Raw genomic sequence first — 14,644 nt, forward strand, 5'->3', positions numbered from 1 at the left:
AGATTCTAGGCAATGGAAGATGAAAATCGATTTCTGTTGTGAAATTGCTTCATCTTCTCGACCTAGATGGTTCATTTCACTCTGTGGCATCAGGCTTATGCCAGGGTTTGCATCCTTATTTGAGCCAGTTTTGACCTGCATTTTGCTTTTCCCCCTAGATTGTATAGGTTTTCATGAACGAGGCATTTGGAGGAATTCTTTACATTCTAGCAATTCTCTCCTATGTGGAAACCATCACTTGGTGTTCTCTGCTTGAGGAAGGACACTCTGTTACGAGATTTTAAGCATAATTTATTCATGTGTTTCAACTATCTATTTCCCCCACGTACTTATTTTCATCGTTTGGAAGTCCACATGTGCTGTTGCAAATGTGTGGCGTGAGTCTTCGAGCTGGCCGCCCCTGGGCTGACATCAGTGTCCTGGAGCCGCCAACAGGTGCTGAAGTGGTTTGCCGCTGCCATTAGCCCCAGTTAATCATTCCCAAAGGCAGCTGCTGATGCTCCTTGGCACTCCAGCTGTTTCTCTTAGCTTCGTTGGCTGCAGTACATGACAGAAGCCATCTCTGTTGTGGTAGCAATCCCTGGAGTGTCTCTCATTTCTCCCTCCTCATCTTGACAAGAGGCCAGAAGCTGGGCCCTGTGAAACCCGCCCCCGGTCCCTTTCTGTCCTAACAAGAACAGATGTAGGAACAAATTCAGGATTTGCAGCTAACCCTATCGTAACTTAGGGGCTCATGTTCTGAATCCAGAGGCCCCTTCTGATCAACACGAGGAACTAGATAAGTGCCAGGATCCAGAACGAGCCAGTTTTTTGGAGCCTTGCTGTCTGTTAATCATATCGTCCTCCCTTGCTGCCCTTTGCAGTCACAAGCTTGTCCGTATCAAGCCAGTTCCTGTACAGGGGACAGACACAGAAGCCACTTTTGAGAAACCTTCCCACAGCATTTGGATTCAGATGGATGAATGGATGCCTGCTTGGGTCTAAGCCTGCACACCTTCTGATGAGCTGTGTGGGTGCTCTCTTAAGACAGAACCCCTGGTGATTATAGAGCCAAAGGCAACAGCTGGTGGGAGCCCATAGGTCTGAACACAGCACTGGCAATGGCTGTGCTATGTGGACCACCATCAAGTGGAATCCAGTGCCCCAGGAGCAACCTTATGCTGAGGGGGTCGGGCCTCCCTGGGGTCCAGCTGCAGAGACAAGCATGGATGACCCAGGTTTCAGGGGTCTCAGCCTGACTTTGCTGTTCCCAGGCCCCTTTTAACTTTCACTTCCAGCACAATTTTTTGTATTTTGCTTGAAAGGCACGTATAACCACAGACATCAGATCATCTCACTGTTTTCCTGTGGGAAAAGTAATCTTTTAAAAAGAGGGAACACTGTAATGTCCATGTGTTTTTCTTTTTTAAAAAGATATTATTTATCTATCAGAGAGAGAGAACAAGCAGGGGGAGGAGCAGTGGGAGAAGCAGACTCCTTGCCGAGCAGGGAGCCCGATGCGGGGCTCGATCCCAGGACCCTGCAATCATGACCTGAGTCCAAGGCAGATGCCTAACTGACTGAGCCACCCAAGCATCCCCATATTTTTCAAATAAAAATGAGATTTCCCTTCCTTGTTACCATTGCCCCTTTGTAGTTTGGAATTGTGGGAAGAAATAGGGACAGGAGTTTCCCCCCAATTTTTCACCTGGTTTCATATCTGTAAATACTGTGTACATTCTTATTTAATCCTCAGCACAGCGGCTGGTACCATTTTTATCCCCATTTTACCTAAGGAGAAACTGAGGCAGAAAGAAATTAGGGATGATTCTATGGTAGATCGTATTGAGTCAGGGTTTGAACCTGGCCTCCTGACCGTTTGTGTATTATTTCCTCAGTAATATTTGCCTCTTAGTATAATTTCTTATCAGTATTCATGATCAAGTCCTACACCTTTCACCTTTGTTGAAAGGTACACTCTTAAATAACTTCTCTGGAATTTTATATCCACATAGATGGAAGGATGCTTGACTGCACCTGGTATTTTGAACTGCAGAGCTAGCATGGGTCTGTTCTTTCCCAGGAAAGCTATCCATGTGCCTACTGCTTGCTACTCAGTGTTCTGGACCCTGGGGATACAGCACAGCCAGCCAGCTTCCCTCCGTGGAGCCTGTGTTCTGGTGGGGGAGGAGCTGAGTGTGTAGTAGGCCCACTGATAAGTGCCTTGATCAATAAAAAATACTGTGTAGCTCTTCGAAGGGGTCAGGGAAAGCCTCTGGTAAGGTGGCATGAACACAGCCCCGGAAAGAGTGAGCTTTGACACCCCAGTGTTGTCGATTTGGTAAGTTACAGTCTAGATCAACTGTAGTGTGTCTGAGAATTGAAGACTTCATCTCTCTCTCCTCTGCTCTTCCTACCAAAGCTGATCTGCATCTCATTCGAAGATGGCATTCATTGTGTATTAAATATACCCACATGTTCTTTACACACTAAAATGTATTTTAATTGTTCAAACGTGTGTACTTCTTGTAATTGTTTCGGGAATACTTTGATTTTCCTTTTTTGAAAATGGAATATTGGTGGCGCCTGGGTGGCTCAGTGGGTTAAGCCGCTGCCTTCGGCTCAGGTCATGATCTCAAGAGTCCTGGGATGGAGCTCCGCATCGGGCTCTCTGCTCAGCAGGGAGCCTGCTTCCTCCTCTCTCTCTGCCTGCCTCTCTGCCTGCTTGTGATCTCTCTCTGTTAGATAAATAAATAAAATCTTAAAAAAAAAAAAAAGGAAAAAAAAGAAAATGGAATATTAATAGGAACGGTGACTTTGATTTTTTTTTTCTTCTTACTGTCTTCTTAAGACTTTTGTCTGCTCTGAAGTGAGGTAGTCCTTGTACTCGATGTCTTTAGGGCGCTTCTGAAATGCCTGTCATCATCTAGGATTAGCACCAACCTGTGCCTATTGCCTCGATCAATTTCAACGATTCATTTACAACCAGAAGTCTTTTTTTTTTTTTTAGTTCATGGAAATTAATAATGCAAGATTTGAGCTTGTTTTCCCACAGTTCTTTGTGAAGAAAGGAGCATTTGTGTCTGATTCGGGAGGTGTTAAATGCCAGAAAAATAAGGAAGTAGGTACAAACCTCACTGTGTTTTTGACAATAAGACTTAAAGATTGTTTATATATCTTTCCTAATGGAGAAATCAGCTATTTAAATAGATGCCATCAGTCTTATTGCTCACAGCGTCTGAATCATTGCTGTGCCTTTAAAGTGGCAGAGAATCAGTAGAGGGACACTTTTATAATGAGAGTTATTTCCTTTTTGGTTCTGGCTATGAGGAAGTTAAGGACCAAATTTTATGCTCAGTCATGGTAACTGTGGTAACCCTTACTGTTATATTTGCTTGATCCTTTTTCTCTTGGCCCTGGTTTTCTTTATGTGTTATTGCATATAGTTTTGTGGCAGGTCTCTTCCATTTTATTTTTTAAGGTATACATAAGTGAATTTACCAGTATAAGGTATGCAGCTTATTTTGGGTGCAGAGACCAAGGCATAGATAGAGTGGTAAAGAGATTTCTATCCCCCAGCCCTGGGGCCTGTGGTGTTGTCTGGGGGAGGCTTGCCAATTTTCTACCTGAATAGCATCTTTCAGAAAGTTTCTCCTTTAAGAGCTGCTTTTCATAGCCTGAACCCTATGAAGATGATAGCTGTGGTATTTGCATATTCATTAATTTTCTCAAACAGATCTGTTGTCGTTAAGAATTATATTTACCTTTTGAAAGGTCTGTACGTGGCCGTGATCGTATAGTGGTTAGTACTCTGCGTTGTGAAAGGTCTGTACGCTGGTAGACACATTCAGCTTTGGTTACTGAGGGTTTGTTTTCTGCCCTGCTCTGGAGGAGGGCAAAAGCTGGTTTCAGAACCTACCCTATGTATCCTCTGCCTTCAGGAAGTGGCAGGACACTTTGTGCGTACAGACTTTTCAAGAAGTTGTGTAGCATGTAGACACGGCTTGGCTTCGCTGCACTCCCCAAATACGTGGCCAACTGACCAACTTTTGAAGTTTCCCCTTTTCACAATGTGGTGTTTTAAGGACATTTTATCTTTTGTTGGGGCTTGTTATCTTGCAGATAGAATAAATGCAAAACTTGTTGAAGTAGCAGCATTTTAATACTTTTCACTTCGCATTAATGCTAAGATTTTCCTCTGTGACTTTTTTTTTTTTTTTAATTTTTACTTTTTGTTGGAATGTGACATATATGCAGATAGATGTGTCACTGGTGTTTGCTTCATGACTTCTCACAAACTGAGCAACCTGTGTAACTAGAAAGAACCCCAAATACATAACCGATAGCTGGTTTTAAGCTTGCTCATAAAGTCTCATGCCACGTTACCTTCACTGCATTTGGAGATAATTGGGTATGACTTGATTTCTGGTTCAGGTACCAGCACAGTGGATCTGCATCAGGCAGGTGCTGGTGTTCTGTACACAGACCCAGAAGTGCTGGGTCAGCACGTCTGCCTCTTGTACGCGGAAGAGCAATTGAGTTCTCTCATAACCTTTGCTGCCTATGTTTGTGGTGTTCAAAGTGACTCTGGGGGTATCTAAGAGGCTCAGTTAAGTATCTGCTGTCGGCCCAGGTCCTGATCCTCGGGTCCGGGATCTAGATCGAGCCCTGCGTGGGGCTCCCTGCTCTGTGGGGAGTCTGCTTGACTCTCCCTCTGCCTCTCCCCTGCCCCACCCCCCCTTCAGGGGTATGTGCTCACTCTCTTTCTGTCTCTCTGAGATAAATAAATAAAATCTTCAAAGTGACTGTTCCCTTTTTGCTAAGGGTTCCCATCATTGCGAAGATTTGCTTCAGCTTTCCCAGTAGAGTTGATGCTATTTGAGAGCATGTGTAGGTTTATGAGAAAGTGTTTGGCTCTTAAAAATATGTGTCACTTGGAACATCTGCTGTGTCTTCAGTCCATGCTACAACCCCTGGCTAAGTGAGTAGCCTTCGCGGCTCGGGCTGGCTGCTCACTTTGCTGGCTCCAGCACCCCCGTGCGGTTCTGTTCTTGGATCGGTGCCACATCATTTGCTTCCCTGCCTCTTTTTCCATCCTGCACAGCTGGCCAGCTCCTTTTGTTTTGGTTGTACACATTCTTTTCGTGTGTTAATACTTTTGTGTGGGTTAATGTAGCTTTGATCAGATTATATTTATGCTTGGTTAGAAAACCATTCTGTCTCTTTAAGATGGCCTTTGCAGATCTTTGTTCTAATGGATTAATTATATGTTGACCTTATAATCTAATTCCCAGGGGATAGCCTCTGTTTTCAAGTTGTTTTATGATAATTTAACACATCTCAGGTACAGATGAATAATATTTTGTTAGAGCAAAAGAAGCATATGAATTCAGAAGAGGAGAACTTTTCTTCGTCCTCCTTTTCCTGTTATTACATTAAAGAAACTTACCATTCGGGACCATCAACCATGTGACGTACGAGGTCCTCAACAGTGGTTGTCTTACAAATGCAGAAATTGATAAAAGCAAAAGGCAGCATATTGATGAGGCCGAGCAGCTGCGTGACCTTCTGGATCACTCCCCCAGCCACGGTATCGCTCAGTGCTCTCCCCTGGCCACCCTACATGTCGGACTAGAATTGCCTGACTTCCAAGTTCTAGCCCATCCACGGGAAAAGCCGGGTCATCCTTGTTTCAGGTGAACTTGGCACACTTCTATAACTAGAGCAAGGGGTCAAGGGGTGAATGCAGCCCGGCAGCCGTCGAGTTCCTTATAAAACGTCCTCCTTCCGGAGGTGCCTCTAGGTTTGCTGTTCACAGGCTTTCAGTCCGTTTTACCTGCTGACCTGAATGTATGACAAATACCTGCGACTTCCAAAGCCACCGTCGCCTCGCCTCATGGGGAGGTCGTCTGGTTTGACTGAGAAGGAGGTAGTCAGAGGAGAACTTCCCCAGGATCCTAGCTATGGTCTGCATGCAGCTCTCGCCATAGCTTTTGCTTCTGGTCCTGTCTCCATGTGGCGTCCTTGGAGCCTCCATGAGTGTGACCTTCTTGTGTGGCTGATCTCTCATTCCCTCCTGTCTTCCTTCAGCATGCATAAGTGGCTGTAATAGCTCCTGTCTAGAAAAAATATGGAACAAAGACGGGAACACCCATCCTTCCAGCGGCCCCTCTGCTCTCTCCTTCCTCAGAGGAGATGTTTCTATGTACTGTCTCCACATCTCCAGTTATTTCTGGAACCTACCGCACTCCTCGTGCCTCCACCAAAACCTGGCTTAAAATCAGCTGTCTGCGGGGTTTGGGAGGACAGGAAAGAAGTTTGATGGCATCGCTCTACCCAAACCATCTCTTACTAGGACCCGGCATTGGCAGGATGGGTGGCGACAAGTGGACCATGCCTCTCAAGTGGTGTGGTGTCCTTGAGCATGGACGTGGCCAGGCTCGCCTTTGCAATTTCTTCGTCTTGTGACCTTAGACACATCCCTTCACGCTGAGCTCATTTCCCCATGTGTGTGACAAGCCTAAAGCGTGTTCTACCTCCCCCAGAGGATGGAGGACCAAAGGAAAGTGTTGTGAGAGCATTTGGAAAGCTGTAAAGTGCTGTGAAAACCAAAATAATCTTAAGAAGGAAGAAGAAATGAACAGGAAAACCCTCCCAACAATTTTAGCCTGGATGTGCATACAGTGGACCCTTGAACAATGTGGGGGTTAGGGGCACCAATCCTGTCCCTCCCCCCCGCCCCAGTGCACACCATCAGAAATCCATGTACAACTTCTGATTCCCAAAAACTTAACTACCAATAGCCTACTGTTGACTAGAAGCCTTACTAGTGACAAGTAATTGATGGACACATATTTCGTATATGTGTTATATTACCGTATTCTTAGAATGAAATAAGCTAGGGAAAAGGAAACATGGTTAAGAAAATTATATGGAAGAGAAAATACATTTATAGTAGTATACTGTATTTATTTAAAAAATCTATGTGTAAGAGGACCCACGCCATTCAAACCCAACCCTTTCCTGTGAATTGTAGGCTCCATATCCCCTCCTCACAAGAGCCCTGGGAGGGTGTGTGGTGGCAGCTGTTCCTGTTTTACAAATGAGGAGACAGACTAAGAGATACACAAGGACTTGTGCAGTCAGCCAGCCGGTGAGGCGTCTGATGGGGGTCAGTCTGACTCCACAACCCACGCCCTGAACTGCTCACACGCTTTGCCTCCAAACTAACTACTCTTCTCTGACATCACATTTAATTAGATTAGAGATGCTTCTTTGAAAATACTGGTAACGTCAAGACAATTATCTGGCAAGGCTCATCAAGAAAAAGGAGAAGAAACAAATATTTGACTTTAGGGATCAGGGAGTATAATGGAACGTGAAAATCACCGTAACAACTCTATGTATAGCTGTATGGCAAAGATGTAAGACAATTCAAAGAAATGTTCTTCAGATAGTTCTTTAGGAAGAAAAGGCAAATTACCAAGTTGATTTTCCCTCGTCCTCTTTAATGCCTTGCCCCACCAGGGTCAGCTTTATTTTTCTTGTTAAACTTAAGCTTCCCGTGTTGTCCTGGAGATTCTACCTCCACCCCCTGTTTACTCATCCATTGTTAAGTTAATGATGGTCAAATTCATACCTGTAGCTCTTATCTTTCTTTGGAATTTCCCAAGTATATGCGTGACAGCACAGCTGGTTGAGTATCTCCTAAGCACTGGGCTCTCCACCGCCCTCCGGAACCCTTCTTCCTCCTAAACTTCCCATTTCGGTTAGTGTCCCCGCATCTTGTGTTGCTGCACAAACTGAAAACCAGTGCCTTTGTCCTCTTTCCATGCCTGATTTTTCTCACAGCCCTGTCTTTTTTTACTTCATAGACCTTTTTGGAGTCTGACCCTCTATTTCAACCCAGTAGTCTCTGCCTTTGTTTGGACTTTTCCCCTTTTTTAGTGAGCTGCGCCTTCCCACTTGGCCTCTCTCCTCTGTCTTCTGCCTCTTCTCTCGTACAACTGTCTGTGATCTTTCTTCTGCTTAAGCCTTTGACAGCTTATTCGTATTAAAAAAGACAGGGAATAAATGACTTGGAAACTAAGCTTGAGCAACAAGAAAAGGAAATAAGGGAAATTGGAGACAATGCCTAGAACAAAGCCAGAATAAATGAATGAGAAACAGCAACAATAGAATCGATAAATAGATCTAACAGTTGGTGTTTTAAAAAAGACTAAAATACATCATCCTGCTCAGCTAACACATAAATAGGTGAGCAGAGGCAAATGTACAAGAGGAATGAGGGGCCATGTGGACAGTTGTAGAGGCCATGAGAATTTAGACACAAATGTGGAGAAATTCCTGCTAATAAGATGAAAATATGAATCAATAAATGTTTAAAAAGATGATCTAGAAGAGAAAGATAAGATTCTGTATTGTGTTTTGAGACTATTCCTATAGTAATTATCTTGACATTTTACTTGTGGGGCCCTGGGTGGCTCAGTCGATTAAGCATCTGCCTTCAGCTCAGGTCATCATCCCGGGGTCCTGGGATCGAGCCCCGCATCGGGCTCCTGCTCAGCTGGGGTGGTGTAGGGGGTGGTGTCTACTTCTCCCTCTCCTTCTGACCCTCCTCCCTATTCATGCTCTGTCTCTCTTTCAAATAAAATCTTGAAAAATATATAAAATAAGTATTATTTGCGTAATCTGAGTAAGGAGGAAAACAAAGTTTTCCTGACCCTGTGGAAATTTATACCATCCAAATACGGATGGTTGGGTGGTTATTGTAAAATAATCAAAGCCATAGTGAGCTAAACAATTTTAGATTGAAGAACAAATTTAACCTTCTGTTCCAGACAACTCTGGGTATAGTATAACAAACCATTTTTCTCTCACAGATCCTACCAAAGCAGCAAAAATACTGATGCCAGAATTTAATATAGTTGTGAGGGGGTGGGAAGTAAGCTATAAAATAGTTACATAAATCTTCAGTAAAATATTAATAAGCTAAAGCCAGCTATCAATTAAAGTAATGATGTGCCTTGGCCAATTAGAATTTATTTTAGAAGTATAAAGATGGCTCAACTTTTTTTTTTTTTAATCAAATTAATCACCATAACAGGTCAAAGGAGAAAAATCATATGAGTATCATAAAGAAATTTCCAAAAGCACTTGAGAAAGTTCAGCCAGCTTTCCTGATTTAAAATCTTTGATAAAATAAAGAATAGAAGAATCCTTCCTTTATATGGTAAAATATATCAATATTAACCCATCACCATATAGAGCATCCTCCCACTGGATGCTTAAATGAAAAGTCTTATCATTAAAACTTGAAGGAATTCTGGGTTGTTCAGTGAAGTACAAATGTCAGGAATAAGCAGGTGTACTAGTATTGAGCACTTTTTTGGAGGTTTTATCTAGTAAAGTAAGATGCTAAGTGAGTATAAATATTAAAAAGACCTTGATATCATTACATGTAGATGATCCAGTTATCCACCAAATAAATGGAAGCATTAATAGAGCTATTAAGAATTCAGTAATGTGGGGAGGGGTGAAAAAAAAAAAGAATTCAGTAATGTGGGTAGATAAAATATGGAGCTCTAGCCGGTTAAGACAGAAGATTTACAATGTGCTCTTTCTCTCTGGACTACTCTACCCATCCTGCCGGCTGTCCGTGGACTGTCAACTTTTTAAATCTGAAACTTCCCTCTGGTCTCCCTTCACTGTCAACTTTTTAAATCTGAAACTTCCTTCTGGTCTCCCTTCACTGTCTCCGGCACAGATCCAGAACCAGACTGGGCTCAAATCCCACCTGCACTGCTTTTGTCAGAGGGTAGCCATGGGCAAGTCACTTAGCCTCTCAGCCTCATTTTCCCTGTTTTTGCAGTGGGGATCAGAAGTGTTCCTCCAACAGGTGAACTCTATCAGAATGAGCTGAGAAACTGTCCCTGCCTATTGCTACAACTGACTGCTCTAGCTGTTTCTTAAAGGGGCTGTGACTTGACATTTCTGTGTTGTTTTTTTGTTTGTTTTTTGCAGGCTCCCTGCTGAGCAGAGAGCCCAATGTGGGGCTCGATCTCAGGACCCTGAGATCATGACCTGAGCCGAAGGCAGAGGCTTTAACCCACTGAGCCACCGAGGCGCCCCTGTGTGATTTTGATTACTGTTGGTTTCCCTCATTGAACTATAATCTTTTTAACAAATTTTTTTTCTTAATTTTTTTTATCTTTAAAAATAAAGATTTTATCTTTACTTATTTGCCAGAGAGAGCAAAAGAGAGCGCAAGCAGGGAGAGTGGCAGGCAGAGGGAGAAGTAGGCTCCCCCTGAGCAAGGAGACTGATGCAGAACTTGATCCTGCATCATGACCCTGAGATCATGACCTGAGCTGAAGGCAGACACTTAACAGACTGAGCCACCCAGGCACTCCTGAACTATAATCTTCATATGGAAGGACAGGGGTCGTTTTTGGTGTTGAAAACCACTGAGCAGTGCATGGAATGTAATAGATGCTCAACAAATAAGTACTGAATCAGTGGTCATCCACCAATTTTCTTTTTAATCAAAACAAATTTGAATGTGTAAATTCTGTAGAAAAACTGTAAAGTTTTGCATAGGTTAATAAGAGTTGAATAAATAGATTAAATTTTGTAAAGAAGTACTCCTCCCCTCCTTAATCTATAGTTTTAACAATTTTTATTAGTAAAAATCATAGAGTGGGGGCTCCTGGGTGGTTCAGTTGGTTAAACGTCTGAAGCTTGAGCTCAGCTCAGGTCTTGATCTCAGTGTTGTGAGTTCAAGCCCCACTTTGGACTCCATGCTGGGCATGGAGCCTACCTAAAACAAACAAACAAAAAATACAAGAAAAAGTCACAGAGGAACTTTTTTGTTTTGCAACCTAAACAAAATGGAGTTTATCTCAAAGAAGAATGTTGATCCAAGTAGCCAAGAAACTTCTGGGGAAAAAAATGATGAGACTTTGCTTTGCATTAAAATGTATGCATTTATTAAAAGGATGCAGTATTGAAATGATGTGGTACTACTGAAATCAGAATAAGCAGATCATTATAAGGGATTAGTCTAGAAACCATAACAAGAAAATAAAGGTTTATTGTAGAGAATTAGAATTTTAAAGATATTAAATTAAAAATCTTATTCAATCTCTCTAAGTTTGAATTGAAATAATGCAGAAGGAAATTTGCTCATATGGGGAAGTGTTTATACTGTTACATTAAAAGGGCAGTTACAAAACAGTGTATCTCCTTCCATTCTCACAACCTAATGGTAACAATAGTAGCAAACATCTTTTAGTTCTTTCTTTGTGCCAGAAACAGTACCAAATACTTGACTTCTATCTCTTTGTGTAAATCAAGCACTCCTGTGAAGTATATACTCTCATTGACCCTGTTTTGCAAATGAGGAAACCAAAGATTGATTAAGGTAGGTCAGTGGCCAAGAGCTAGTAAGTAGTGGCAGACAGCAGGAATTCACAGCCAGGCCATCTGATTTTAGCATTGTCCCTCTTAATTACATTAATTACATTAAAATTTTCACATTGGCTCTCAATGTGTGGTAGTATTCTAAATGACTTTTATTTATGTTTTGTGAGTTTTCTGTATTTTCTAGAATGGACATGAGTTACTATTGTCATTTTAAAAATATCAGTGTCCATGTGGATGGGACGGTTATCTGTCAGAGCTGTTTTCACAGGATGTAAATAGTCGCAAAGATTTCTTTAAAAAAAAAAAATAAAAGTCTAGAGGACAGCCCCCAGTGACTATAATGTGAAGGTGGTATTCAAATTAATAATTTATTGAGTGGCCAGAGATAATATTCTCTTCTCTACCTTAGGCCAGAAGAGTTGAAGTAATCTGAGACTTACCAAAGGAAATCCATGATTTACAAAAAAGAGATACAAATAGCCTGTAAACCAAAAGTTGGACCCCACTAGTGCTATTTTCAGATTAGGAAGAGATTTAAAAAAAAAAAAAAAAAAAGCAGTACTCTGAGAGGGAAACAGACTGTCTTCGACACTGGTAGGTGGGAATAAAATTGTTATTACCTGCTGGGAGGAAAATGAGTGAAAGGTGCAGGTCTTTTCACTGTTTACACCCTTTGCCTCACCAGCTGTACTTGTTAACCTTCAATTTAGTTGCCAAATTGGGCGATTTTGCAAAAAGATCTTGCAAAAATCGGGTCAAGCATACTTAGGAAACACTTGGCGTTAAAGGGCAAAGGACATCCTAATTACCCAAAGACAGGGGGATAGGTAAGTTTCATGCGAGGAAGTGCTCTGTGGCCACTTGAAATTATACAGATGGATATTTACTGAAGCAGAAATGAATTCCATGAAGTGGAGGGATTGTTAGAAATAAGGCCACCTATGTGCCGTGCTTACCAAGTGCTTAGCGTATGTCAAGTTCTCCGATGTAGCTTTAAAAAGAAATGGCTTATAAATCAGTGCGTATCCAGTTAGCTACTCACAACTACTACTGGTTCTTCACCCTTGTCAGACTAAATTCTTTTTCATGGGTGCGGGACTTCCCCCAGCCTGAATGCTCCTTTTCCAACCTCAGATTTTTTCTTTTCCAACACCCGACTCCCACCAACCAGCATTGTTTGCCTGCTGCCCTGTGATATTTTCTTACCCTTGTTCTTGTGTGTGCACCACGCATCCCACCTGGAGCACCCACGGCCTTTCTGTACCCCAGTCCAAACACACCCATCCTTTTAAACCCTGCCTGTGCCTTGTGAAATTTAACCCTTCCAGCTTCAGTAGTTGCTCACCATCCTGGCCTGCTTTGGCCTAACAGGTCGGGTCTCCGGTTGTTAAGACAGACACAACTGAGAATTTATCTCAGTCAGTTCACGTGGTCCCTTGAACATAATCTGATGCTCTTTAATGGCTGCTGAGTTACATCACATCTTTAAAAATAATTATTGGGGGGCACCTGGCTGGCTCAGTTGGTAGAGCATGTGATGCTTGATCTCAGCATCGCGAGTTCAAGCCCCAATCTGGGCATGGAGCCTACTTAAAAAATAAATAAAAATAAATAATTATTGAGACTAAATTCACATAACCTGAAATTATCTGTTTTCCAGCGAACTGTTCAGTGGCATTGAATATAGTCACTGTGTTGTACAACTACCCCAAAACATTTTTGTCATTCCAAAGTAAGCCCCTTTACCCACTCAGCAGTTTCTCTCCCTTCCCTCCCTCAGCCAGCAATGTGCATTCTGCCTCTATGGATTCACCTGTTCAGGTTATTTTCTATCAGTGGGATCATACAATAGGTGACCTTTTGTTTCTGGCTTCTTTCACTTTTGTTTTGGAGGTTCTTATATATTATTCGTGTTTGGGGGGGTTCTTTCCTATTGTATGAATTAGTATTCTTTTTAAAAACGTATCTTTAATATTTGAATATTGAATATGCAAATTCAAATGAAACATTTTAAAGTGTTTCATAAATATGCTTGACCCATCTTTTGGCAAATTCGTCCAATACGGCAATTACATTGATTTCTAACAAATGTTATTGCTGAGGCAAAGGGTGTAAACAGTGATAAGGACTTTTATATGGGCAGCACCTTTGAATATTTCCAAAAACAGGCAAGCATTTTAGATGTTGCTTAGAGTGAAGTCTCCCAACTGTGAAATTCTGTAAGTGAGCTGAAGTATAAATGTAGGTTTATTATTATAGGAGTAAGGTGTTGTACTAATTCATGATTGTAGTATTTCCTTTTTTAAGGCTGAATAATATTCTCCTGGATGTATATACCACAATTTACCCATCATCTGTTGAGCTCTTTCTACTCTCTGGTTATTATAGTGCTTCTGTGAAGATGCCTGTACACGTCCTTGTTTGAGTTCCTGTTTTTAGTCCTCTGGGTTGTATACTCGGGAATGGACTAATGGGACTGTATGGTAATTCTGTGTTGAACTTTTTGATGAGCCAGTAAACTGATTTCCACAGCAGCCAAACCTCTTTATTGCCTCATCAGCAGTGCACAGGGGGCTCTAATTTCCCTACATTCTTGCCAACACTTGTGATTTCCCATTTTTGAAAATAATGTAGCCATCCTTGTGGGCATGAAGTGATACCTCATTATTGTTTGATTTGCAGTCCCTAATTAACAATGGTGTAGAGCATCTTTTTTTTTAAGATTTTATTTATTTAACAGAGGGATCACAAGTAGAACAGCAGGTGGCGGTGGGGTGGGCAGGCTCCCCACTGAGCAGAGACCCCCCAACGTGGGACTCGATCCCAGGACCCTGAGATCATGACCAGAGCTGAAGGCAGAGGCTTAACCCATTGAGTCACCCAGACACCCTTTCTTTGCCCAGTTTTTAATTAGGTTGTCTTTTTCTTGTTGAAATCAGGAGATAATTTATATATTCAGGATACTAGACCCCTTACTTAGTACATACATTCTTTTTTTCTTTTAAGATTTTATTTTTAAATAATCTCTATACCCGACATGGTGCTTGGACCTAAAAACCCAAGATCAAGAGTCACACATTCCAGCCACCTGAGCCAGCTGGGCATCCCTGTACTTATCATTTAACGTTAGATCCCCCTGGCTCGACTTGGGTCTCCCCTTTGTGATTTTTAAAAATCTCTAGTAAGTGCTACGGGGTAGGAGATGTCTACCAAAAGGATCTTATCAACTACTCTATTAATG

At 42.1% G+C, this 14,644-nt stretch overlaps 1 protein-coding gene across 10 annotated transcripts in view; it reads left to right on the forward strand.

The window, feature by feature from the left end:
- TTC13 (tetratricopeptide repeat domain 13) overlaps positions 1-14,644 on the forward strand; it is a 75,861-nt gene that overhangs the window by 2,036 nt on the left and 59,181 nt on the right. For 5 of the 10 annotated variants that reach the window (XR_009352722.1, XM_059170487.1, XM_059170481.1 and 2 more), the window contains exon 2: positions 13,184-13,255. The exons of the other annotated variants lie outside the window; for them this stretch is intronic. Coding sequence is in view for 4 of the 5 variants with exons in the window: in XM_059170487.1 (XP_059026470.1) it covers positions 13,184-13,255 (72 nt within the window). In the remaining variant the exon portion in view is untranslated. The remainder of the gene's footprint in view (positions 1-13,183; positions 13,256-14,644) is intronic. 10 annotated transcript variants of the gene reach the window in all.

The sequence above is a fragment of the Mustela lutreola genome, chromosome 4 (genome assembly GCF_030435805.1).
Source record: "Mustela lutreola isolate mMusLut2 chromosome 4, mMusLut2.pri, whole genome shotgun sequence".
Taxonomy (NCBI): Eukaryota; Metazoa; Chordata; class Mammalia; order Carnivora; family Mustelidae; genus Mustela; species Mustela lutreola.